Source organism: Bos indicus x Bos taurus, chromosome 22, assembly GCF_003369695.1.
Source record: "Bos indicus x Bos taurus breed Angus x Brahman F1 hybrid chromosome 22, Bos_hybrid_MaternalHap_v2.0, whole genome shotgun sequence".
Lineage (NCBI taxonomy): Eukaryota > Metazoa > Chordata > Mammalia > Artiodactyla > Bovidae > Bos > Bos indicus x Bos taurus.
In genome coordinates, this window is record NC_040097.1 from 4605199 (window position 1) to 4631129 (window position 25931).

Below are 25931 nucleotides of genomic sequence, written 5' to 3' on the forward strand. Positions count from 1 at the left end.
GGTCTCCTGGGATTGCCAGGGATCAGGACCCCACCCGGGGCTGCTAAGGCGTCTTGCGGCCAAGGGGGAGGGCCTGCCGGAGCGCGGAGGCCACCTGGAGGGGCGGGGAGGGCCTGGTGATGCTGGGATCCAGCTGAGCCCGAAGGGGATGCCGCCCCTGGGACTCTGCACTCACACAGGCCGACTGGCTCTACTGGGGCCGTGGCCAGCGGCTCGCAGAGCACCGCGGCCTCCTGTCCCATCCCAAGCTGAACCATCCAAGCCTCGGAGACAAGCTGAGTGGCTTCTCCCCCTTGGCCAGAGAATAGCCTCCAGGCTCAGGAAACCACGGCCCCGACTCTGGGCAGAGCCGTGGGCAGAGCCGTGAAGGCGGGAGAGCAGGAGCTGGGGGGACAGCGAGGCGGGAGCCCCAGGAAGCCCAGATGTCAGCCCAGCGCGTGCATCCAAGGCGGAGCCTCGCCTGACTGCACCTGACTCTGCACTGGAGCTCACAGACTCCCCCAGGGTCTTTCCACGTGCGAGGATTCAGAGTTCGGGACCCAACCTGGCCGAGCACTGAGTGGCCCCGCTGAACCCACCCAACCTGCTCCCTCCCTGCCTTTATGCGTTGCCCTGCCCCCCTTCTATACACTGCCCTCCACGTTCTGCCAACCGACTTCTCCACCAGCTCCTAATGAAGCCACCTTCGTAGAGGTTCCCACCCAGGTTCCCCCCACCCAGGGAGCCTGACCCCGGCACCTGCCCAAACCCTTGCCGCTTCTAAGGCCTAAGGTCACCCTGCCTTGCAGAAGCCGCCTCCTCCAGGACAACTGGAAGGGGCGGGTGCAGCAGCCTTCTCCACTCCCTTCCCCTCCTTGGAAAAAAGCTGCAGCCCTCCGCAGCATCCTGTACCCCCCACTTCCTTCCTCTGGGGCCCATGAGGCAACGGGAAGTCAGGAGACATAGTCCCTGGCTCGCGCCTGCCCAGAGACCCCTCCCCGGCCTGGCCTGAGCCCTGCGGCCTCCAAGACGACCAACGACAGACTGGCTCTAAATTAAACGCCGGATTAAGGAGCAGGCCAGGCCCAGGCGGGGGCGGCCTCTTCTCCCAGTGGACTACCGTAATCCTCTGAGACAGGCCCTCTATGCACCCCCAACGCATCTCTGACCTGCAGACCTAGGGGCAGGGGGGTGGGGCGGGGAGGAGGGGTGTCCCTGGGGGCACTGCCCCAGAAACACCTCCAGGCTGGCGAGCTCCTCTGCATCTGCCGGAACCTGGCAGGAGGTTCCCCTCCCAGAGAAGTCCTCCCAGCAGAGGGGCCACCCATGGCGTGTCGGGTACGAACCTGGTGTCGCTCCAGATCCCCCTTTGAGACAGGCCCCCTTTCATAGACAGGGAGACGGGCACAGAGAGGTGTGGCGGCCTGCCCGGGGTCACACAGCCACGACTCACGCCTCAGGCTCTTGCGTTCATGATGGGGAGGGCAGAATCATGTCTAATCGGCTGCTTCCCCAGCGGGCACCAGGGTTGCTTCCTAGGGATGCAGGACGGGCCTCAGTGACCTCCCTGCTGGGAGCCAGGGCTTTTGGGGGTTACGCTGACTACCTCAACTGTGCCATCTGGAAAATGGGTGGGAACTCCCCTTTCCTGAAGAGATGAGCTGCAGGCGAGAACCTGGTACCTCACCCCGAGCCTTTCACAGCCCTGATACGAGACGGAAGATCCAGCGGGCGGGCCTGACGGGGGATAAGCTGGCATATGACCTGGCACCATCCCGGTCCAGCCATCCCACCCTGGAACCCACTGCAGTCCAGCTGTCCCACCTCAACCAGTCTCAGGAGTCCCGTCTGGTCGTCCCTGGCACAAGGCTGCAACAGCCATAGCGGCTCTCTGGGTGAAGACACGAGGCCACCCCATAAGTGACCACACCCAAACCCGCCGGCAGCAAGGTACATGGTGCCTCGGCCTGTGTCTCTGCCCGTCCCCTACCCTCCCCAACACGCCCGCCCCGTGTAACTGATGGCATGCTGTCCCCTAGCTCAGGGCACCATCAGGCCGGCAGAACAGGAGGACCTGGGAACCTGCGGCTTTAGAGGTCACTTGCTTTCTCCACCCTGTGAGAGCCACAGCAATCCCCAGCCCTGGGGCCCAGTGCCCGTGGGAGACGGAGGCTGGGGTCTTTCGGCTCAGCCCGACTTGGGGAAGCGGGGAGAACACGGGCTGCCAACAAGAGGGGCCAATTCAAGGCCCAAGCCTGGTACTCCCTGATCCATGAGGGTCGCAGAAAACGTTGAAGCTAAAATTGAAAATGAGTATGATGTGCAGGAAGGCGCCTTGTCCTAAAAGGCTGGAAGTGTAAACAGGTGCAGGCTTTCTGGGGGTCAGCTGAGCTGAAAGTATGGGCTTTCATCCCAGAATACCCGTTGAAGAACTGGTCTCCAGAGGACAGTCAAGGCCACGCAATACCCTGCACGTATCAGAACGCAAAAAAGAAAAAGGCGCGCTCAGCACGTCCACCAACAGGGGACTGGAGGGGCTTCCCTGGCGGCTCAGATGGTGAAGAATCTGCCTGCAATGCAGGAGACCCGAGTTCAATCCCTGGGTTGGGAAGATCCCCTGGAGAAGAGAATGGCAAAGGGACTGGTTACACGCACTGTGACGACAAGCCCAGCACGGCGGCGGTTAAAGTTGGAGCCAAGAAAGACAATGTAATGACACGGAAATGTTCTCAACGTGTCAAAAAAAAAAAAAACAACGGAACAGTGGAGGCAGAGGGCACCCCTGGGCCCGGCTTACCGTGGGATTTGGCGAGGCCTCACACCGAGACTGGTTGGAGACACAGGCGTGCTGCTGAGCGCACCAGACACAGGGCCACTGTGCCGACAGGCAGCTGGTGCAACTGAAAGACAGGGGCCTCCCCTCAGCTGCCTGGCTCCCCACCCCTGTGCCCAGCAGCGGGGACCTGGGACACAGCCCAGCACAGTGAAATGAGGTCTTGCTCAACATCAGAGCTGCCCAGCGCGGCTGGGCATTTTGTAAGGTAACGAGCTCCCCAGTGCAGGAGGTATGCAAGGAGGAGATAGGCAAGCAGGGGACTAAATTAAGCGTAATCAAAGCACTTTTCTCAGCCTCGACTAGCCTGGGTGCTCACAGACACCGGGCACGCTGGGTGATGAGAGTTTGTTGCACAAATGAGCCGTCAGGTGAACAGCCAAGGGTCCCGCCTGCCTCTGCGACACCATCATTTTTCTTGAGGGGGCTTCCCCGAGAGCAAAGCCTCCTGCCCACCCCAGAAGCTAGCCCCGACACCCCACTCACGCTGTGTGTGGGTACACCTGCCCGACCCGGCCGCAGTCGTAGATGGTGAAGCTGGCCCGGACGATGTTCTGCCCCCGGACCCTCACCGACATCTCGACGGTCACGTGGTCTGGAACACAGCAGGGCGTCCAGGGAGAGCAGGACAAGGGGACACGGGGGGCCCACCAACACCAGCGGCTGTGCCATCCGGAACCCCCCATGCCTGAGAGTCCACCATCCAAAGGCCCCCATCAGCTGTCCCTGCACCCCGGGCCATGAGGTGCCTACCTTGGTGGGGCGGGAAAGGCGGGAACTGATCCTTGGGCAGGAGGTTGCAGTAGGCGATCTGGTGGCCAAAGGCTGGGCCCGGGACCCGAGCCACCGTGTGGATGCCGTGGCCATAGTCACAGGCCATCTCCATGCCGCTGAGGCTGGGCAGGCTCCCCGAGATCTGCAGGATCATACCCTGGAGGCCAGGGACCCTTAGCTGGGGGTGCAGGGTGTGGGGGAAGGCCACGCCTCGCACCGCCCCACCCCCACCCTGGAACCTGGGGAGAAGAGGTTGGTCAGTGGCTTTGACTCCAGGGCCACCGGTGATGCAGCCTACGTGGGCCTCAGTTTCCTCCTCTGCAAAGTGAAACCAACCACCCTACAAGGGCCAGAGGCCCTGCACAATCTGGCCCATGGACCTTGGATGCCAGCCTCTTAACACTCAAATCATGAGTCTTGTTCCCACCCCAGGGCCTTTGCACTGGTGGGTCCCTCTGCCCAGATGCTCACACTGGCTTCCTATTGCTGCTCGGATGCCATCTTGCAGTGAGCCCCCCACCTGATGTAAAATGTCAATACTACCCCCCCACCAAGCTGCTCGCTCTGCACCCCGTCCTCTGCTCTGCTTCCTTCTTCTCCACAGCACTTATTTTGTTTCCACTCTCTCCTCTGGGAGTGTGTCCACCCCTAGAGGACCAGAGGTTTGCCTCTCTTGTTCACTGCTGTCTCCCCAAGTCCAGGACTGTACATGGCACAGAGTGGGAGCTCAATAACACCTACTGTTATTGATGAATGAATAAATGAATGAACAGATGGACAAAGCCCCGGACCACCTGCTTGACCAGAGGGCGTAAGTGCAGGACTGTGATGTGTAACGATGGGGAGTGGGGAGCACAGGAGCCCCAGCTCCTGTCGGTCATTAGAACCATCACGTGACAGATGAGGATGTCTGCACCAGAGAAGGCTCTGAGGGCAGGGCTGGAGTGGGGGGCACCCAAGCCTGTCTGTCTCTCAGCTCCTGCCCCCTGGAATCCCCTGCACCGAGGCTGTCTGCTACAGGTAAGCAGGGAGCCGGCTGCGGCACGCCTAGGCACTCCTGGACATGGATTGTGGGGCAGGGGGACAGCTACTTGAATTCAACTCCCAGCTTGGGCACTTCCTCACTGTATAATCTTGAGCAAGTCACTTTACCGCTCTGTGCCTCAGTTTCCCCATCTGTATGACGGGGATGTTACGAGCACCCAGGCACTGCTGTCACTATCTGCCTCCAGGTCCCTGGGGCGCCGCACCCAGGAGGCTCCACCTGTCGGGTCTGGGTGCCAGGGGAAGGGCTGCTCTCCACCCGCACCCCTGAGCCCGGAGCTGGGGTCCTGGCCCCCCGCACTCACCGGGTACTCCTGGTGCACGTCGATCTCGGCCGGCAGGACGGTCATGGCGGGGCAGCGGCCGGGGCCCGCGCTGGCGCTGGTCCAGAAGTGCGGCTGGCTGGAGTTGGCGCAGTCTTGCTGCAGCGTGCACCTGGGGCGCCGGCGCAGGTCAGGGTCCGGGGCGCCCCCACCCCCGCGGCCTCCCGGGCCCAGCCTGCGCCCCAGGGGCCTCACCGCGTCTCCAGGGCGCACCAGCCGCAGTAGGCGTCGGCCGCGCCCACGCAGTCCCCGCAGGTGGTGTGCGCGGCGCACGCGGCGACCTTCACCCTGGCCATCTGCAGACAGAGGCGGGGGCCCAGCTCAGCAGGGGAGGGGCAGCCAGGCGAGGGCCGGGAGAGGCTGGGGAAACTGAGGCTGTCACGGCGTGGGGTGGGGCGGGGAATGAGCCTTCCCAGCAGAGGCCACGGCAGGCCGGAAGGGAGGGGGCGATGCTTCTGGCAGGAGCAGCTGCTCTCGTGCAGAGGCAAAGAGGGGCTGGGGCTCAGCACATCCTGGGGTCTCGTCAGGCTGAGGCCCGGACACACCTGGTGGGACGTCATCAGATACAGGTAGCCGGGGTCCGCGGGGTCAAACTGCATCACGTGGTGCACAGGCTCCCCGTAGGCCACCGTCACCACCTTCCGGCTCACCACCTGCATGCTCTCGTTCAGGTTGATCTGGGGGGGTGCGAAGGAGGGGGGCCGTCAGGGGATGGGGCACCACGAAGGCGTCCCCAGGTAGGGGCAGGCTGGGGACCGGCCCCGGGGATGGGGGGCTGCCCTGAGCCTGGGAGTCTCAGCCTCGGGCCCCTCCAGGACTGGCGGTGGCGGCCGGCCCCCACACTTTGTTCTCTGTCGTGCGCCCCTCCCCCCAAGAACCCCCCTCCCTACCCTCACCAGCATGTCCTACCCTGGTATGTACAGGGCCGGGCTTCACAGTTAAGAAAACATTCTCTGGGAGGCTGTGGGCATCATGCCAGGGAGTGGGGACCTGGGTTTGAATTCTGGCCTTGACATTTACAAGCTGCACAGGCCCGAGCCATCCGAGTCACTTCCCCTCTCTGAGCTAACGGGGCTGAGGACGGCACCCGCCCCACGGGGCCGTGGGGCATGCTAGGGAAGATGCAGGCGAAGCGCTGCTGGGGCCAGGCCCCGGACAGACGGCAGGGCCACTGGTCTCACCCCTCCCCTCTCACACGCCCATCTCACAGATGAGGAAACTGAGGCCCAGAGGAGCCAAGGGACTTGGCAAGAGTCCTAAAAGAAGATGCCTCAGGGTCACGATGGAGGTCTAGGGCCATCTGACTCCAGATCCAAGGCTGGGGTCCAATGTCCAGGCAGGAGAAAGACCAGGACTAGCTGGGGTCTGGAAGCTTGTCTGGCTGAGGGCCCCTCTGCACGTCCCCCAGAGACCTGACAAGGCTGGTCAGAGACTCCTCAAACTGCTGTTCTCTGCTGATCTCACGTTCCGTGTTGCCTTGTCAAGGCCTGGTCAAGCTCTGAGCTGGGGCGAGGGGGCCTCCAGCCCCCCAGTCCTCCTCCATGGGCTCCAGAGCCTTTCACAGCTCGTCCTGCTTGTGGAGTCAATGTGTCTGGCGTGCGAGGCCCTGGCCACCCACCCCATCTTATTCCACGATCCTCCTCTCTAGTCACTAAACCCAACTCAACATCCAGCCCCCATGTCTTCTCCCCGCTGTGCTCCGGTCTCAAACACCTTCCTCTCCCCCTTGGGCCGGGAGCTGTCCTCCCCACGTCTTCAGCACAACAGCCTCCCTGATGCCCCCCACACCCTAAACTGCAATTACTCTCTCCCCAGCCTCTGGGACATGCCTCATCCCAAGCGGCCTCTTGGCAGAGTCTGTCCCGGGCAGCTTGGCCCTCTGCATCCCCCAGGCATCCAGCAGACGTGTTTCCACTCTTTCCAAAGTCTACAGAGCACCTGCTCTGGGGCCTGGGCTGGGGGCTGTGATCAAAGCCTCAAGTGAGGTGAGAGTGGGCAGGAGATGATCGGGCATGAAGCAGGGTGGTGAGTGCAGAGGTCAGGACTGAGGGGCGGGGCAGCCTCTGACCTGACTGGACTTGGATTCCACCCTGGTTCCTGCTATGTGGGCTCCCCTGGTGGCTCAGCTGATAAAGAATCCACCCATGATGTGGGAGACCTGGGTTTGAACCCTGGGTTGGGAAGATCCCCTGGAGAAGGGAAAGGCTACCCACTTCAGTATTCTGGCCTGAAGAATTCCATGGACTATACAGTCCATGAGGTCGCAGAGTCAGACACGACTGAGCAACTTTCACTTTCACTTTCCCCACTATGTGACTTTGGGGCACTCGGTTCCCCTCACAGAGCCTCAGTGTCCTCATCTGTGCAATGGGCATCACGGCTCTGCCTCCCTCGAAGCAATGTGAGAGTTAAACGTGAGGGTGCCCGTGATGTGTCTGTTGAGGCTGGGTAGACAGTGGCGCCTAATAACTGTGGCTTCATGGTGGGGGTGGGGGAGACTCCTGGACAGATGGGGAAACCGCCCCAGGTCCTGCAGCTGGGAGGGCAAGAGCCAGGAGCCGCATGCAAGTGTTTGATCCCGACCACAAGCCCCGACCCTCAACGGAAGCTGTGAAGGTGGAGAGGGACCCCTGCCCCTGCTCCCATGACTGGGATCTCCCCCAGGGATGTCAGCGACTGGGGTCCCGGGGCCAAGCAGGCTGGGACTCTGACCCCGAATGCTCACCACCAGCCTGTGGCGTCTGCCCGGGGAAGCTGAGTGAATTGGATTATCAGATCTGAATCAATTAGACCAGGGCCTGGTGCAGGTCGGAGCCAGGCCAGACGGCTGACACTCTGGACAGGCCGGGGGTGGGAGGTGGCTGGAGGGCCACCCAGGGTCCATGCCCTCCCCTGGGGCCGCTTAGTAGGGAGACCGACTCCTCTCACCCAGCTCTCGGCATCTCGGGGGCGGGAAGCATTACCTGCAGAAACCAGTCACCTTGGCTGGGAGCTGGGGCATCCTCAGAGGCTGGTGGAGGAACGGAGGAGGAAACGGGGGAAGAGGGGAGACCCCTACTTGCTGGGTTGTGGCCTCCCCCACCCCCCGTCAAAGCCCTGCAAGAGTCTCGAGAGGCTGAACTTTCAGCCTTTGATGGCTGGGGACACTGAAGCCGGGAGAGAACACCTTCACTGCTCCAGGTCAAACAGCCTGCCAAGTGGCAGGGCCCAGAGACGAACACTCCACCGGCTTCTGAAGCCGGGTCCTGGAGGCCCCCAGAGACAGGCCACCTGAGCTCTGCTTCCCTCATCTGCACGACGGGAACTCACTGGTATGAACCGGAGTGGAAGGAACAGACGTGGAAGACGCCGTCTAACCCGTGGGACCCCCACCCCCGCCAAGCACCCCGGCCCAGCCGTACCTTCAGCAGCCGCCCGCTGACCGTGCCCAGGAAGACCACGGTGTAGTTGCCCACACTGGCCACGGCCACGGAGGAGAGGCCCGGCGCTCGGAACACAGGCAAGGCCTTCAGCGGCTGCAGGACAGACAGCGGGTGCTGCAGGTGGGCAGCCCCACAGTCCAGCTGTTCCGGCTGCAGCTGCGAGAGAGACAGCACGTCAGACCGTGGTTCCAGAACCTTCTGCAGCTCTCAGTCCCCCGCGGCTGGCCGGAACCTCCGGCTGCCGCCTCTGAGCTTTCAAAGTCCTGCTCCTGCTCTGCGCTTGGCTCAGGCCCCGAGGCAAGCAGGAGCGCGTCTCGGAGCCCAGGTCGACCCCTGCCCTTGGCTTCAGTCATGGACCCCTAGCAGAGGGGTCTGTTCTGGGTACACAGAAGCTTGCCAGGAAGGGTCACGTGAGGGAGGCAAGAAGGCCCAGGGAGGCCAGCCTCTGCCCCAACTTACCTCCTGACACCCAAGAGGTGTCCCTCCTGTCTGGCTGGGTCTCCATAGCAACCATGGGGTTTTTTTTCCCTCCGCCCTCCACCAGATTCCTGCTCTGACCCCAGCAACCCCCACTCCCCAACAGGTTACTAGACAAAAGTTGAGGCCTCCCCAAACTGAGGCCCCAACACACATCCCTTCATCTGCCCATGTTACAGATGGGCAGGTCGAGGCCAAGGGTGTCCAAATGCACACTCCTGGCATCCACGTCAGCCCCAACTCACAGGGGCGGGATGACCTTTTGAAGGTTTCTTCTGCAATTTGCACAAAAACACAACACAGGCCTCCAGGAAGTGCCTCTGAGAAGGTGACTGTACAAATCCACCAGGATGTGGACACAGGGTGGTTTAGGAGGGCGGATAGTAGGGATGGACAGGATAGAGTGCATCACCCAGCAGGGAGGGCCCAGCCCGGGCGACACCCCAGGTCCGCATGATGGTGAAGAAGGAGATTCTGGCTGAGAAAACTCACAGGGTGTCACGGGGCCTTTCCGATCAGATGGGTGCATAAACGTTAACAGTCACGACAGCAAATGCAGCACAGGCCACGTTTGCTGAGAACTGACCCTGCACCAGGCCTGTGGTTTGCTGAATCCTGGCCCCACTCTGAGATCCCACGGCACAGATGGGGTAACTGAGGCTCAGCAGGGACGTGGCCCGCTCCAGGTCACCGGCTGCGACGTCAGGCCACCAGGACTGAAGCGGGCAGGACTGGCTTTATGGCACGGCTTCAGAGAGAAGCTTTCCTCCCTTATCTGTGCTTTCCTGCAAGCCGAAGCCACCAATGATGTGCCCACATGGGTTTTGTACACAATCTCAGCTAGTGTTCAAAAGCAAACCATAAATACCGGGTCCTTCATTCCTGGAAAAATAAACACAGCTGAGCCCTAAGCCCAGAGATGGGGTGGGGCTGGGGAGGCCTCCGGGGCCACAACCCACCACAGGGTGGCCTTCCGCAGGAGAGTTAGGGGCGACCTGAGCAAGTCACGTCACTCCTCTGAGCCTCAGTTTACCAAGCTGTGAAGTGGGTACATCTCAGACTTCCCGGGTGAGTCCAGTGGTTGAGAATCTGCCTGCCAGTGCAGGTGAAACAGGTTCAATCCCTAGACTGGGAAGATCCCGGACACTTCGGAGCAACGGAGCCCGTGCGGCCCAACTACTGAACTTGTGGTCTAAAGCCTATGCTCTGCAACAAGAGAAGCCACCTCAACGCAAAGCCCCAGCACCACAACCAATTTCAGAAAGCCCGCGCGCAGCAACGAAGACCCAGCACAGCCAAAAACAAATACATAAATAACTTTGAAAAAATGTTAAAAAAAAACCAAACAAACACTGATGCATCTCCAGCGCCTCCCCTACAGGCACCTGGAAAAGACAGCTCATTGTGGAGCGCCAGCATGCAGCGTGGCCCACGGTAAATGCCCCGGAAGTGTGAACTGACACTACTGCTGTTTCAGACGTGATGGTCCCTGACGTGATTGTTACCAAGTGGAATTTAGGGGTAAATCATGCCTACCTCAAAAGCTTTCTCACCTGGACCCCCGGGACCACCTTAAGACAGCTGTCTTCCCATAAAGGAGGCTCTCCTGGCCTGCTCTCTGGGCTGACTCTGTCCTCAACATTTCCCCCTGGGATACAGCTGCAGAGCGAGCCCTGTAAAGGTGCAGAGGTCTCCTCTGCAGAGAGGTCTCAAACCATCCCTCTCTGATGGTTGACGCGATGCTGAGAATAAGCCTCACATCCTAAGCCTCCCTCACGCCCCTCCCAGGGGCCTGAGGAGCGGGCCCGTCCCTTACCCTCCCCTCTCCACTCCAGCCTCGGGCCTCGTCTCTGCCCCTCGGCCCAAGCTGGGTCCTGCCCCAGGGCCTTTGCACGTGCCAGTCTCTCTGCCTCAGATGCCGCCACCCAGACTGCCTTATCACTTTTTGCTCATCTTCCAGCTTTGGACCTACCCTACCTGACAGGGCCTGAGTTGGGGGACAGCCCTGGAAGGCGGCTGCCCGCTCCTTTCCCCAGGGCCCACCCCCTGCAATCCCGCAGCTGCGGGGAAGAGGTGAGGCAGCGAGCAGCCAGGAGAGTGGGCACCTGGGCCCCAGGCTTTCCACAAGGACGCCTTCCCCGGGGGTTGTGTAACTCCTCTTTCCTGGACATGGATGACGGGCGTCATTAAATAATACGTTGTTCTAAAATTAACGTTGCAAACCCTGGCCCAGGGGACGCAAGCTTCCGCCCTGCGTTCTGGGGGCAGGGGTTGGGTGGGAAGGGCCACCTGGGAGGCCCGGGGAACACCTTTGGGGTTTTCCGCAATGGGGCTCCCCAGTCCAGCAGGGTGGGGGGTCCTGGGAACCACCTGGACCAGGGTGATTTGCCAGCCAGGGTGGCAGAGAGGGCCAGGTGGGGCGGCCTGGGAATCTGACTCTGGCCTGCCCGCCCCAAAGCGCAGAGCCATTAATTCTGCACCGAAGGAATTCTCTAAAAAGCCTTTCCTCTGACTTTTTTTTTTTCTTATCCTAAAAATAAAAAAAAAAAAAGTTTAAAGGAGAAGTCACCCGTTGGCTGCTCACTGCGGATTCTGTGATCTGAGGGGGAAGCTGGCTCCCGGCTGCCAGGGGAAATCACAAGGCTTCAACCGCCTCGAAAACGGAAGCTGGATACACACGTCCACCAGGCAGGCGAGCGAGGCCTCTGCTCTTGGGGGGATACGGCCCGGGAAAGGGGGTCAGCGGGCTCCGGGGACCTGGCGGCCGGCCGCCCGAGTGTGGCCTCAGCCGAACTCGGTCTCCAAGGGGTGGCAGTGGGCTCCAAGGTCCAAAATACCGCCTGCCCTGACCCTGTGACACGGCCTGAAATTCCTCCGTCAGCACCGGCCCGCCTTGGAGTCTCTCTCGGCCTTGGTCTTTCACAACACCATTCCCCGGGTGCAGGGGGAGGGCTGGGCGCCCACAGCAGCCTCCTCCAACCCACGGGGGCCACCTTCCCAGCGCAGGACTGGCCAGCCCCTCCCTGGCTCCTGGCCGCCCCGGGTGAGCTGGCTCCTGCCGGCGGCTCCGGCCTGGAGTCTCACTTCTCTCTCTGCCTCGCCCCTGGCTCCCACCACACTAGTCTGCCCTTTCTCAAATGTGGCCACGCTTTCCTCTCAGGGCAGCTGAACCTTCATAACGCTGTTCCATCAGCAACCAACGCCCTTCCCAAACCTCTGAGCCCCTCGAATTCCCCCTTGGCCCTTCTAGTCCCCCTCGTCCTGACCCTTGCCGCTCCCTTTGCCGGGCGTGCCCAGGCAGCAAGCTTTCAGCCCGCCTTCAAGATGCAGCTCCAAAAAAAAAAAAAAGAAAGAAAAAAAGCCACCTCTCCCCTCCTCTGCACTGCTCACCACTTTGATTCCTCCATAAGCTCCTTTAGGGCAGAGACTGTGCTCTGGGTTTAACTAAAGAAAGGAAACTAATTTTGACTAAAGTGTGAATGACTGCATTCAGCTTCTTCTTTGCCAAGCAGAAATACTGAGAACACCACCGCCCATGCTGGGTGCTGGTGAACTGAAGGAAAAACAGGAGTCAACTGTATGTCGATGGTGTGTGTGACAACACAGGTCTTTGGGGCCAGGCAGCACCTGGCTGCTACTTCTGGTTCCTCTGAGAACCTCAGTTTATCCCTCTTGGAAATGGGATGAGCGGCAGGCGGCTGCTGGCCTCAGCTCTTTTCCAGGAGAGTAGAACACTCCCTCCCTTCTCAGGCTGGCTGGCTGCCTCCCGGGGCCAAAGCTCAGCTCTGCCCACTCTCACATTAGAGCGCTGACATATTGATTTCACTACCAACTGTAATTGTGTTGACTTTTTCTCCCCAGGAAGCCAGTGGAACAAGAGCATCCAGAGCCTGCTTCTCAGGCCTCCCGCCTCCTGCCCGCAGACCCCACCGAACCTCAGCCCCACGGCAGGTGGCTCCAAGGAGGATGAGGCGTCAACAGCCGACTACAAACCCCAGGGGTTCCGCCCCAGGTGTAGACGACACCGGCTGTGGGGCCTCTGTGTCTGGGAAATGGGGGGTCCCTTCCTGCCTCGAGGTTTTTGATTGCTATCGAACCCTGATCCTGGGAAGGTGAGGTTTCACCGCCGAGGAGCTGAAAGAACACAGTCACTTTGGGGCGTGAAGAGCAGGCGGCAGGGGGGCCTGCGCTCATCACAAGGGGCTGGGGGCTGGACCGAGACCCTCCCCAACTCTGACACAGCAGTCAGAAGGAGCCTCCACAACTGCAAAGCACTATATGCAGCGTGCATCGTTGCTTCAGTCGTGTCCGACCCAGTGTGACCCCATGGGCTGTAGCCCCCCAGGCTCCTCTGTCCGTGGGATTCTCCAGGCAAGAACACTGGAGTGGGTTGCTGTGCCCTCCTCCAGGGGATCATCGCAATGCAGGGATCAAACCTACGTCTCTTATGTCTCCTGCATTGGCAGGCGAGTTCTTTACCACTAGCACCCAAGGGAAGGGTACGCAGGAACTACCTGTACTGTCTTTATAACTTCCTGTAAACCTAAAGTTATTCCAAACTGAAAAGTTAAGGGGAAAAAAAAAGATGGGACATCCTTGGGGGTCCATCCTTCAGAACCCACCTTGCAATACAGAGGACGCAGGTTCGATCCCTGGTCAGGGAAGTAAGATACCACATGCTGCAGAGCAGCTAAGCCCACACACTGCTACTACTGAGTCTAAGTACCACAACTACAGAGTCCACGTATCGCAACAAAAGATCCTGCATGAAGCAAGAAGGAGCCCATGTACTGCGACTAAGACCCAATACAGATGAGTAACTAAATCAGTTTAAAAAAAAAAAAAGGAGGGACCTTCCTGGTGGTCCAGTGGTTAAGACTCCGAGCTCCCACTCCCACGGCACGAGTTCAATCCCTGGTCAGGGAACTAAAACCCCATGTGCCCAGCTGCGTGGCCATCAGAAAACAAATGAAAAAATGCAAAGCAGGTGGTGCCCCTCCCACAGCTCTACAGCCTTCAGGGGGTCCCCAGTGCCCTCAACAGAAACCCAAACTTTGCTCCCGGGCCCTCAAGGCCCTGGTGCACCTGGCCTGCCCCCTGTGGCTCCCCTCAACCCCTGCCCCGGCGGCTCCTTCTCCCTCAGTGTGGACAGGAGACGAGGGCCTGGGAGGGTGCCCTGAGGACAAGACTGGAGAAGCAGGAGCCGGCAGGGCCCAGCAGGGTAGCAGGGGAGGTCTAGTACTCTCACCTGGAGGAGTCCATGGACAGAGGACCTTGGCAGGCTACAGTCCGCAGGGCTGCAAAGTGAGTGAGTGACTAACACACACACACACACACACACACACACACACATACACACAGCCTCAAAAGGCAGGCCTAGAAACGCACGCGCTGAACGCTGCTTCCCGCAGAGCTCAGGTGAGCAACCTCTCCCCCAAGCTTCCTCTGAAGGTCTGCGGTTAAAGGGGAAGTGTCCCTGAGGCCTCCAAGGGGGCCGGTTGGCTCCAGGTTTGAAGCCACCCCTGTGGCCCTCAAACCCAAACTCCTCCCAGCCATGTCAGCCTGAGAGGCCTCCTGGGACATGACCCCCCTGAGTGACCCTCCACAGAGCGTAAACTGAGGCATGGAAAACCTGGGCTACTGTGTGCGGGCCCTGGGAGGGGGCAGGACAGACCCAGCTCTGGGGGAGCTGGCTGGGGGTGTGGGGGGCTCTGGCAACAGCCCCCGCACCAAGGAGGAGGCTGCCTGCCACCAGGAAAGGAAATACCAGCACCTCCCTGTTGGGAGTCAAGATGCTCACTTCCTGGGGCGGGGGACGTGGGGAGCAGGGTTGGAGAGAACTGCCAACCTGGCCAGAGGACAAGTCAGTCAGGAGGCCTGGCTCTGAGCCTGGGGGGAAAGTTGGGTAAACTGAGGCACGGAGTGGGCAGAGGCTCCCTTAGGACACACGGTGCAGTTATCCCGACCTGGCCTGAATCAGGCAGGAAAAACCGACCGATGGCAACGGGCACAACAGCTTGCATGCGCCCTTCCAAACTTCTGAGAGGCCCGCCTCGGTCTCCCTGACCCCCTGACCTCTGGAGCAGGTGGGTCACCCAGCGCCAAGGGCTGTGCGGATCAGCCAGCCGGGCCGCCCTGAGCACCACAGGTCCACCCACCCGCAACGGGCACCCCTGACCTGCCAGTCTGAAGGGACGGCCCCAGGCTGGGGTCAGAGGCCGGGCCACATTGCCAACCTACCGTGTGCAGGCGCTGAGCACACTCTCCCGGCGTGTTCCCATTTAACAGGCAGAGAAACTGAGGCTCCTGAAGTGCCAAGTCTCTCAACTCCCTGTGGGCTGTCCCACCCTCACTGAGCCTCCAAGTCCTCATCTGTGAAATGGGGACAGGCCCTGCACCCGCCACAGAGGCTCAGCTCACAGCAGCCCCCAATCCTGGGGGGCTAAAACGTTCCCAATTAGTTCTGCAGGCCACCGGGCAGAGACCAGAATGCCCGAGGACAGGAGGGCCTCCCCAGGAGCAGCCGCTCCCCAAAGTCAAGTATCGGAGGCTGGACCATCCATGCCGCTCTCGCCCGGGGCCTGCCTGGGAACTGCTGCCACGGCCGCTGACTCAAGCAGCCCTTGTTTTGTTAGCTGGACGCGGCCCCCCGGACACCCAGCTCCCCCTTCTCGAAGCTGTTTCTCATTCCGGCCCAGCCTGGCCGCGTTTCCAGCCCTCCCCCCCGGGTCCCAGAGGAGCCCAGGATGGGCTGGGCAGCCAGGATTCAGGCCAAGGTGGCGGGGGCGAGGGCTTGCAGGGTTTGGCGGGGTTGGATGGTTCGCCAGGGGGGGCGGGGCAGCTCCTCACCCTGGGGGGACGGGTTTGGGTCCCCACTCCTTCCCCTGAAGGGACGAGGGCCAGGAGGAGCAGGGAGCAGCTGTCTCTCCTGGGGACGCTGGGCCCTCCTCCTCCAAGGGCTGAGGGGGCCTGGAGGCTGGAACTCACACCCTCCTCCCCATCCCCCGGGGTGCTGGCCTGGGTCCCAGAGTCATCTTACAACGGCTTGTGACCGCAGCCCAGGGCAGCTGGGGGGGTGGGGGCGGGCCCTGAGCAAACATCTCTGGGCCGGGTCCCATGTGCTGGAGACACGGAGACATGTCCCTTCTCTCTAGCTGCCAGCATCCCAGTCCAGGGACCGACCCTCAACAGGGAAGGGACCACTTTACAGCTACAGCGACGCAGTAGCAGCAGCAACACAACAAGAAAAAGCGGCGATGGTTTCCTGTGTGCAGAGACCTCTGTCTGGAGGACCTCACGGGCCCCTCACCAGATCCTCACGTGCTACTGCTACTGTACAGCAGAGGAAGCCGAGGCACAGAGAGGTCAAGTGACTTGCCCTGGGTCACACAGCCAGAAGAGCCGGACGTGAGCCTCACACCTAGGCAGGCTGGCTCCCGAACCCCACAGTCCCGCCACCCCCCTGCGCTGTTGGGGACCGCCAACAGCTGCTGGGAATTTGGCTGCTTGGAGCTGGAAAGGCCCTGGGTTGTGAGCTGGGGAAACTGGGGCCCATCAAGGAGCTGACCACCTCCAGAGGCTCCACCGCCTCCATCACAGATGGTGGAGGGCTCTGAGAGGGGCTGGGGGCGGAGGCGAGCGCCGATGGTGGCTGAGTTCCGTGCCCGGCCCGGCCTCCGCTTCAAGGCCTCTGCCCACGGCCCGCTCCCCCATTATTTACCGATCAGAGCAGAAAGCGCTCCATGATTAACGCCCCACCGGGGCCTCGTGGGGCCTCGTAATGGAGCTGCGAGCTTCCTCCCTCCCCCAGCGCGTGATTTATTGAATTTCAGGGTGACGGATGGTGGATGGGGCGGGGCGAGCCTCGCTGGCCCAGCCGATCGCAGGGGCACTGGCATCGCACTGGGGACCCAGGGCTGCCGGGGTGAGTGGGCGGCCCAGGGCCCTTCCAGGTGGTCTGCTGGGCTCAGCCCTGGCCCAACACGGGCTTTGGAGAGAAGGGAAGTGGCCGAGCTCCAGGGGCAGCTGGGATCCACATCCACGCGGCCAGTGCCAGGAGACCTCCCGGGCCTGTGCCCACGCGAGGGGACCAGCTGGTTTCCATGGCGACCCCCACGCCACTGGCAGAGCCGGAGGGGCCCTCGGGAGTCACCTGGTCCAGCCCCAGTGGGGGCTCCCACTGGCTCCAGGCAGGACTGATGCAGGGCCGGCAGCGCTGGGTCTGCTCCAGAGCCAGACCGCCCGTGTCTCACTCTTTCCCCAAGGCCTTGCTGGCTCCCCGCAGCCCACAGGACAGCGTCCAGACCCTTGGCCTACACCCCAGGCCTCACAGACTTCTCAGCTTCATCTCTGCCAGCCACCCAAGCCATGTTCTGCTGCATCTCTGGACCTCTGCCCCAGCCATGCCCTCTCCCTGGAAGGCCTCCCCCAGCCCTATCCGTCAAAGACTCTGCTGCAATACCCCCTCCTCCAGGAAGCCCTCCCTGACTCTCTCAGATGAGGCTGGTCAGCGTGCAGCTCTGGCTTGGGTCTTCTACCTCCTGTCTTGATCTCCTGCCAGACCATCTGGGGGTTCCTGGAGGACAGGGGAAGAGGCTGATTCATCTCTTTTGAGGGGCTGCCGGTAACAGAGCTGAGCCCCCCTCCCTGCCATGCTCCAGTGCACCCTCCACCAGGAGCACAGACAGGCAGGGCATGTTGCCTGGGAGGTCTGGCGGGCAAAGGTGGAGACGGCTGTGGTCATGGGGACAGGAGCCTTGCACCCAGGGGACCTGGTCCCAGCCTGGGACCATGCTGGGTATGCGAGTTCTCACCAGAACCCCAGCAGGGGAAGGACGTCCCTGGGTCTCAGGTCCTTCACCTTCAAGAGGGACCCACCCACCCCTTCCCACTGTGACCTTGAGGGCCTCTGCGGCTCACACCCATCAGGTCAGCGTTTTCAGAGCAAATAAGAAGGGAAGGTGATGAGCATGGACTCCGAAGCCCAACGCCTGCTCCACCACTGTGTGACCTCAGGCAAGTCACTTTCCCTCTCTGGGCCTCTGTTTTCCTTTTCTGTAGCCTGGGGGTAATCCTAACCCCACTCTGTTTCTGGCAGGGTTAAAAAGATACACACCGCATGCGATTTGGCAAAGTGCCCAACAGAAAATAAGTTCCCAGGAAGCAACAACAATAAGATAATAATAACGATGCTGCTGCTGACGGAGGTTCTGGTGGCAGTGAGGGCTTTCCGGCCACCCCGCAGCCCAGTTCAGACAGGGAAACCGAGGCCCAGAAAGGGGAAGGGACCCTTCAGGCTCCTGTTCTGTACACACAGTGTCTGCTCTCTACCCTTCGGCAACCAGAACCCGGAACCCAGCCTGCTTCCTTCATCTCCATGGAATCCACCAGCCGTGGCAGTGGGCAAATCAGACTCCCGTAGAGGGAGATTCTGCAGGGCCCAAGCCGACGCACACACGGCCTCCGCTGGACTCCAGGCAGCCCTGTTCTCGTCGACGGCCGAGCCCACTTTACAGATGGGGAAATACAGGCCGGGAGGAGGAGAGTGACTAGCTGGAGGCCACAGGGAGGAGGTGCAGAGGCAGGATTTGCATCCAGGGAGTCGGCACCAGGGTCCTGCACTGATCCATCCATGGCTCTGGGCGTGGCGGGGGCAGTGACATACCCTCCACCTTCCTAGGGAACTCCAGACCGTGAAGCGCTACCCTGCCCCAGGACACGGCACTGTCGGGGGCTGCGGTCACGGCGGAAAGCAACTGTCAAGGCACTCAAACCAACCACGCCTCTCACTCATGCTCCCAAAGGGCCAGGGCTAACAATCCCCTTCTCAGAGATGAGTGTTACCAGGTGCCTTCCCTGCTGCCCTGGCTTCCCCAGGAGACTCGATCAGCACCCCCAGCCCCCCAACTTGTGGTCTGGCCTCTGCAGACATCCTCGCCAGCCTCACGCTGCTCAGGAACTGAGTCACTGCAGCAGCGGCTCCCGGCTTCCATCTGGGGCCAGCTGGGAGGTGCTGTCACAGAGGGCGTTTCATGTCAATACAGAGACCCTCCCAAATTTCCCTGGGGTGTGGGGGTAACTGCAGACCCTTAGCTGAGAGCCCACAGCTAACGCGGGAGGACATCCACCGCGGACTCCAGAGCCAGCCAGCCAGCCAGTCTGCAGACCCTACTCTGTTAACCAGCTGTGTGAGACCCCGGGCCTCAGTTTTCCTATCTGTAAAGTGGGGATAACAGCACTCCCTGCCTCACAGGCTGGGGGCAGGGGCTGTGAGAGCAAACAGACTGGTGCCTCTGAAGGACCCACAGAGCTTCCTTCTCAGAAGCGGGAACGCAGCCGTGGTTCCTATTCAGCCCCAGAGAGCCGTGCACACAGCCCTCAGGCCCACCGGACGTGCAGCGCCTGCACCACCAATAGCAGCAGTGCCAGGCCGGGTTTATTTTGGCGTGCGCCTCCCGCCAGGGAGCTTGGCCTGGGGGGCCCCGACACTCCCCTCTCTCCCCACCCCCCCGCACCCCGCTCACCTGCAGGGCCTGGTTTGGCCCTTCTCCTCCCGCCTCTGAGCGCTCCCTGCCCCAGTGGCTATTCCACACTGAGCACACTTTTCCCAGAGGTACTTCTCTTCTGGTACCAGAACCTCCGCCTGCCATGGCCTGAGTGCTTCCTGTGAGATTTCAGTTCAGGAGGAGACACTGTTCCATTTGACCAGGAGAACACGTGGGGCCCAGGAAAGGTAAATGACTTACTCTGGGTCACACAGTTACAGGCAGGAGGAAGACGACTCACATCAGCTTTACCCTAGTGTACCTGGCAGTCAGGACTGATGACGGGCCCTGGGCAGAGAGGTATGGTATCCATCTCCTGGCCCAGGAACCCGTCTGTCTCTCTAGGCTAGAAGGCCATTCTGCCAACCCTGCTGGAACCCCCATCCTAAGTCCCACCCGGTGTCTCTGCTCATACCCTCGACCACAGGGAGCTCACTCCCAGCCTCCAGCCCAACTCCAAATGGAAAGCCATCTTGCAAGCCTCCACCTCCACCTCCACCCTCTATTTCAGCCCCTAAATCGGTTCAGAAAACGCCTTCTTGACAACGGGCACCCACCCACTGCATGCCAGTTTAAAACCGCCTGAGCGTTTTTTTCCACCTTTACTATAAAAAGACACCTTGAAAATGCAACATTGACATTTCCCTGTTGGTTTTCTTTTTGATTTTAAAACACCGAACCCTTCAGTCATTCAAAGGTTGAAGGGAAAGACCCAGGGAAGGGAGCTGGACTCAGCCTGCCCTCACCGTGCTGGGCGGCTCTGTGCCTCAGTTTCCCTACCGACAGCACGAGGCGACCTCCCGTCCCACTTTCAAACTGCATTCACGAAGTGAGGGAAGGGATCCGATCTACACGCGATGGAGGCTCATTCCCTCCCTCACTTTCTCAAGATAGTCCAAAGACCCAAATATGCCCAAAGCAATCAGTGACAAAGCTGAGGGCCTCTGAAGCCTGGGGGCCAAGGTTCCCCACCTCTTCATCATCTTCAAGGTGGCGGGCAAGGGGCAGAGCCTGCCAGGAGAGAAGCTGGAATGTCGGAGGCTACCCCAACCGGGGCTCTGGGGTTCCAGGCCCTGAAGGAAAGAGCACGAGGGTCGGGTATCCAGAGGCCTGGAGGAGCCACCCGGCTTGGGGGTCAGACATCCCCAGAGAGGAGATGGGAGACCAGGGGCTGGCCCACGTGGTCATCCCCACAGAGGCCCCCTGCTGCTGCGGCAGTCAGGCCCGAGGGGGTTGGGAAGGAGATGGACTCCAGGCCCCTGGTACTCACCCCCGCCCCGACCAAACTCACTCTCTCCCCCAGAGGCACCCGTCTCAGCCCCTACCCCGCTTTCCACACCAGCGCTGGGCTGGACAGGGCCGCTCCCTCCTCCATCCTGTCTGTCCCCACCTCTGGGGCATGCGAACCTGTCCAGAGGTCCCTGCTTCCCTCCATGCCCTCAGACCAGGCCCTCCAGGCTGCTCACACCCGTCCCCCAGGAACAAGGCCCGGCTGGCTGCCCCCACGGCTGCCCCAGTGTCTGCCACAGGGCCCAGCACGCAGTAGGTGCTTAAGAAATATGTGCAAATACAGGAGGGACCCACTTGCCTGCAAGATGGCACCAACCTCCTTCCTTCTCACCCTGCTTCTCCTCTGTCCTTCTCAACTAGCAACTTTCTAAACTAGCTCCTAATTATTAAATATAGCCCTAGTAGCTGCAAGCACCTGCGCCAGCACGCTGCTGGGGCCTCACCTGTGGCATCTTATTTAACCCCGCCGCAGTCCTGGAAGGGAGGTACTTTTGTTACCGCTCCCATTCTACAGGCAGGGAAACTGAGATGCTCCTTCAGATTGGATGCTCTGGCTGAAGCCCTCAGAGTCCCCCCACTCCCCCACCTCGTGTCCCCAGGACACAGCCGCGCCTAGGGGAGGCCAGCCTACTCCCCAGCCCAGCTCACACTTCCCGATCCCCGCCCCGGCACACTGCTCACCCTGCACAGCCCCAGCCCGCCTTGCCGCTCCAGGCCCCTGGACCTGTGACCCTTGACCTGGACCCGTTCCTTCTTCTCCTGCCCTCTTCACGAGCCCAACTCCTGTTCGCCCACCCACCTGTGCTTTGACACCACCCTCCCCGGAAGCCCCTCTGTGCTCCCCCATCACAGCGCCTATGCCCCGGCCATGTGTCTGGCCCTCCGCTCACCTAGCTCGCACAAGAGCAGACGGTGAGGGAGCCTCCACTGGGCCCCAGCGCACAGCGACACCGCAGGGACTTAGGCAATGTTTACTGGGTCTTCAAGGTTGCAGAATAAGCCAGGAGAGGTCACTGGTTGATGTCCAGGACTAAGCTCAGACGTGCTTCTAACACCCCAGGGGTAGTAATAACCGGAACAGCACATATCTGCCAGGCCCCCGCTGTGTGCTGTGTACTGAAAACTAACTCATTTGGTCCTTATCAATCCTTAGAGATGAGGGTTGACTGTTGGAAGGCATCACTGACTCAATCAACATGAGTTTAAGCAAGCTCCGGAAGTTGGTGATGGACAGGGAGGCCTGGTGTGCTGCAGTCCATGGGGTCACAAAGAGTCAGACACGACTGAGCGACTGAACTGAATCCTTAGCGATCTAAGGTCCCCACTTTACAGATGAGGCAACTAAGCCTCAGAGAGATGAAGCCACTTGTCAAGGTCACACAGCTGGGAAGCAGCAAGAGCAGGATTTAACCCAGTGTGCGAAGTCCACATCCTTAGCTTGTAAGGGGGGAGCGGGCAAGAATAACCACTGCCCCCCGCCCCCCGGTGCTAGAGGTCTGGACCGGGGACCCTGCACACATCTGGGAGCGGCCCTGGCCTGTGCCCACAGCTGGGCACGGGGAAGGGAGAGGGGTGTGGAGGACGCAGGGAGAGTGCCAGGCAGGGCCAGGAATCAGCCCCACTCTGGGATGGCAAGGAGGCCCTGGGCCACTCTGTCCCTGGGGCGGTGTCCCTGCAGAGGCCCTGCCCCCCAGGAAAGGGAAGCCCCAACCCCCTTCAGCAGAGTGACTCACGGCAGCAGGCCAGGCCAGGCTGGGGACGAGGGACCGTGGGAACCAGGGCGGCTCCTGCTGGAGGGGGAAGGGAGGCTGCGGCCTGAGGAATCCCACAGATTGCTCACACCGTGGGCCCGGATGGCCGCGCAGGCCTGGAAAGGACCTTCCAACAGGGTCTCCCCTCCAGGAATCAGGGAGACTCCCCATTCCCCTCCTGCAGCTCTGAGACCCACCCCTGACACAAAGCTTGTGTCCCACAGCCCAGCAGAGCTCGAGGATTTCGGGAAGGGGAAGAGTGGATGTCCTGAGCACGGCGCTGGGCGGCTGCCGGCTCCCGATCCGCCTGCCCTGCTCACCCACCGTGACCTTCACTTTCAGGGCAGCCGGCCAGCCGGGTGGTGGGCACTGGTGGGCGCCAGGGCGGGGGCCGGCCCAGCTGCAGCGAAGGAATCTGTGTTTTCTCAAAGCTCCAGTACTGGGCACACCCACGGAGGGAATAATTCATCTCGTGACCAGCTTGCTGACCAGCCCCAGGGAGGGCTCCTTCCTGTCCTCTCCAGGGAAAGCTGAGAAGTTGAGGCTTGGAGGGGAGCGGCCAGGGGTCCCCTGACTCAGCTGGGGATGGAGAACGCGAAAAAGGCACGGGGGTCCACCTCCAGGGCCCCCTGAAGAAGGGACCCCTTGCTGGCTGGCTCCCTTGAGGACCACACAATTCCCTCCAGGGCCCTTGTGTCGCGTTCACCCCAGATCAACACAGACATCGAACCCCCAGCCTGGACACCCCCTCGCCCCCGCCAAGCCTGGCCCCAGGTGCCTGGGCCGCCTCCCCGCCACCACCACTGCTGGGGTACCTGACCCTGCCCCTTCCCTCCAGCTCCCCACTCGGGCGCTACACACAGTCCTGCTCGCCTCCCTCCCCTCCTGGAGCGGCAGCTCCCCACCCCAGCCACCCCAACTCCTCCTTGGACACACACACACACACACTCTGAGCTCTAGGCCACACAGCCTGGACCCAGATCCTGCCTCTGCTCCTCCTAAGCTGTGTGATCTGCAGCAAGTTACTTAACCTCCCCGGGCCTCAGTTGCTTCATCCGTAAAACGGGGATGGGAACAGAGCCTACTTGAGAGGACTGCTGTTTGAACAGAGTCACGCTCTTGTGATGTGCTTAGTAGGCGAAACCCCACGCCTGGTGCACGCTAAACGCTCAGTAAAGGCACGCTGTTGCCAACCGGCAGCCTCCCTGGAGCACTAATGGGTTCCCAAATGCCAGGGTCCATGTGCCGCCCACACTTGACTGCCTCCACTCCCGCGTCACCCAGCTCAGTGACACACGGGTCTGGTGCACACACTCATTCCTCTCCCTGACCCCCCCACCAGCAGGGCCCTGGCACACACCTGCCACACCCATGCACACATCTGCCAGCTCGCAAAGGTGGCTCTGAGGGGCCCACACGGCCGGCCCCGAACACACCTTGGGCAGACACGGCACTCACACGCTGTGCCCTCAGCCCACTGCTACGACCCTCACTTGCACACCCAAGTCTCTTCGGAACATGTCTTGCAGACACCTCTTTAGAAGATATGCCCCTCTGGCTCTCGTCAGCACACACTTGGGCACTCACCCACAATGGTATCAGCCCTGCACACCTAGACACGTGCACCTGTAAGGGAGCACTCCTATGGACGGCCCAACGGGCTCACACCATATTCAGGCCAGTGCCCCCCACCTCGGCTGATACCTGTATCCTCAGGTCATCACCGGGGTTTCCACAAAAGCACCTGGGGCGCAGAGTTCACACTTGGGTCCCCATACACGCACATCTGGGTCGAGGTACGCTCACACGTGGGACCCTCTCAGCTGCACAACCTGCTGGGTTACCCGCCCGCCCTCCCGCCGGCGCCCTGGGACGGTCCCCGAGCCCCGGCTGCCTGGGCGTCCTACCTGGATGTTGCGCTTGCGTTCGCAGGCCGGCCCGGTGCCCTGCACCACGCTGTCGAGCACGGCCACCACGTCGGGTGCAGGATCTACAAAGCAGGCGGTGCGCGCGGCGCGGATTGCGGCTTGCACGTCGGCGAAGCGGAAGGCGCAGAGCGCGGCGGGAGCCGCGCGGGCCGCCGGGGTCCCCTGCGGCCGCTCGAAGACCGCGAAGAGCAGCTCGCGCGTGGGGAAGACGGACACCAGGCGGCTGTAGAGGTCGCCGCGGCCCGCGCCGCCCGCGCACTGCAAGCCCAGCTGGATGTAGGACTCCGTGAGCTTCTTGGCGTCGCCGCCGGCGCCGCGGGGCAGGCAGATGCGCGCCAGCAGGCTCCGCGCCTGGCTCTCCTTGTCGCCTGCGCGCGCCTCGCTGTTGAGCGCCAGGTACGCGTAGGTCTGCGCGCCGGGTCGCGGGTCGGGAGGGTGCAGGAAGGCGCGGACGAAGCCCAGCTTGTGCTGCTCCTTGGCGCCCTGCTTGATCTTGAGAATGTTGTCGTCGGAGGGGTTGAGGTCGAAGGTGAAGAGCTTGGCCAGGTCGCCGCGCGCGTCCAGGGAGCGGATGGCGATCTCGGGCGTGTTCTCGAAGCGGTGGTCCTCCAGGCTGCGGTTGCGCGGGAAGAAGGCGCTGCCGTAGCCCGTGTACGTGGCGCCCACGAGCAGGCGGCTGCCCCCGGCGCCGGCCGCCGGCGGCAGGAGCAGCCCCACGGTGGACGCGTTGGGGTGGTTGGCCGCCACGTTCAGCATGCTGGGGAACACCGTGACGGGCGCGGCGGGCGGCGCGGCGGGCGGGAAGGGCACGGCCACCGCCGAGATGTTGCCCCGCCGCCGCAGCTGGCAGAAGCCCTGGTAGATGGAGCCACACACGACCACCAGGCCCTGGCCCGGGTCCAGCTGCAGGATCTTGTTGTAGTTGTCGGTGAGGCGCCGCGGGTGCTCGCACGAGGCCTGGGGGAGCTGCGGGGCGTGACACAGCGGGCTGTCGGCCACCGGGCCCACGGCCGCCTCGGCTTCCAGGCTCAGGTTGGCGCCCGACAGCTGGTAGAGGCGGTTGACGGCCGCCAAGTACACGGTTCCCGCCGCGCCGTCCAGGGCGAAGTTGTTGGTGGGCGTGGGCGAGGGGAACCGGCGCTGGATCTCCAGGGCGCCGATCCGGGCCGCCCCCAGGAGCAGCAGCAGCCAAAGCAGCAGCGGCGGCGGCGGGCACTGCGGGGCCCGGAATGGCGGGCGCGGCGGCAGGGGGCTGGCCGCGGCGGCCCGGGCGCTAAGGGGTGCGCCGCCCGCGGCGCGACGAGCCATCCGGGCGTGCGCGGGCTGCGCGGCACGGCGAGTGCATGGGGCGCGGCGCGGCCGGGAGCCGGGAGCCCGGAGGCGGCAGGAGGCGGGGGGCGGGCCCGGGCCGCGAGGCGCGCTTCCTGCCCGCGCCAGCCAGCCAGCCGCCCCCGGCCCCGGCGCCCCGGCCCGGCTCCGTCGCTCCGCGCAACTCGGGGGCGGGGCGGGGGCGGCTCCGCCGCGGACACGCCCTCGGGCCCCGCCCCCGCCGCGCCCCGCCCGGCC

At 62.1% G+C, this 25931-nt stretch overlaps 1 protein-coding gene across 2 annotated transcripts in view; it reads right to left on the reverse strand.

Moving 5' to 3' along the window:
* PLXND1 (plexin D1) overlaps positions 1-25688 on the reverse strand; it is a 49135-nt gene extending 23447 nt beyond the window's left edge. For both annotated transcript variants that reach the window (XM_027522307.1, XM_027522306.1), the window contains exons 1-8: positions 24345-25688; positions 8355-8531; positions 5499-5630; positions 5149-5249; positions 4936-5065; positions 3566-3743; positions 3299-3407; positions 2777-2879 (exon numbers count right to left, since the gene is read on the reverse strand). In XM_027522307.1, coding sequence (XP_027378108.1) covers positions 2777-2879; positions 3299-3407; positions 3566-3743; positions 4936-5065; positions 5149-5249; positions 5499-5630; positions 8355-8531; positions 24345-25673 — 2259 coding nt within the window. In that variant the 5' untranslated portion in view covers positions 25674-25688. The remainder of the gene's footprint in view (positions 1-2776; positions 2880-3298; positions 3408-3565; positions 3744-4935; positions 5066-5148; positions 5250-5498; positions 5631-8354; positions 8532-24344) is intronic.
* Between the last annotated feature and the right edge of the window lie 243 nt (positions 25689-25931).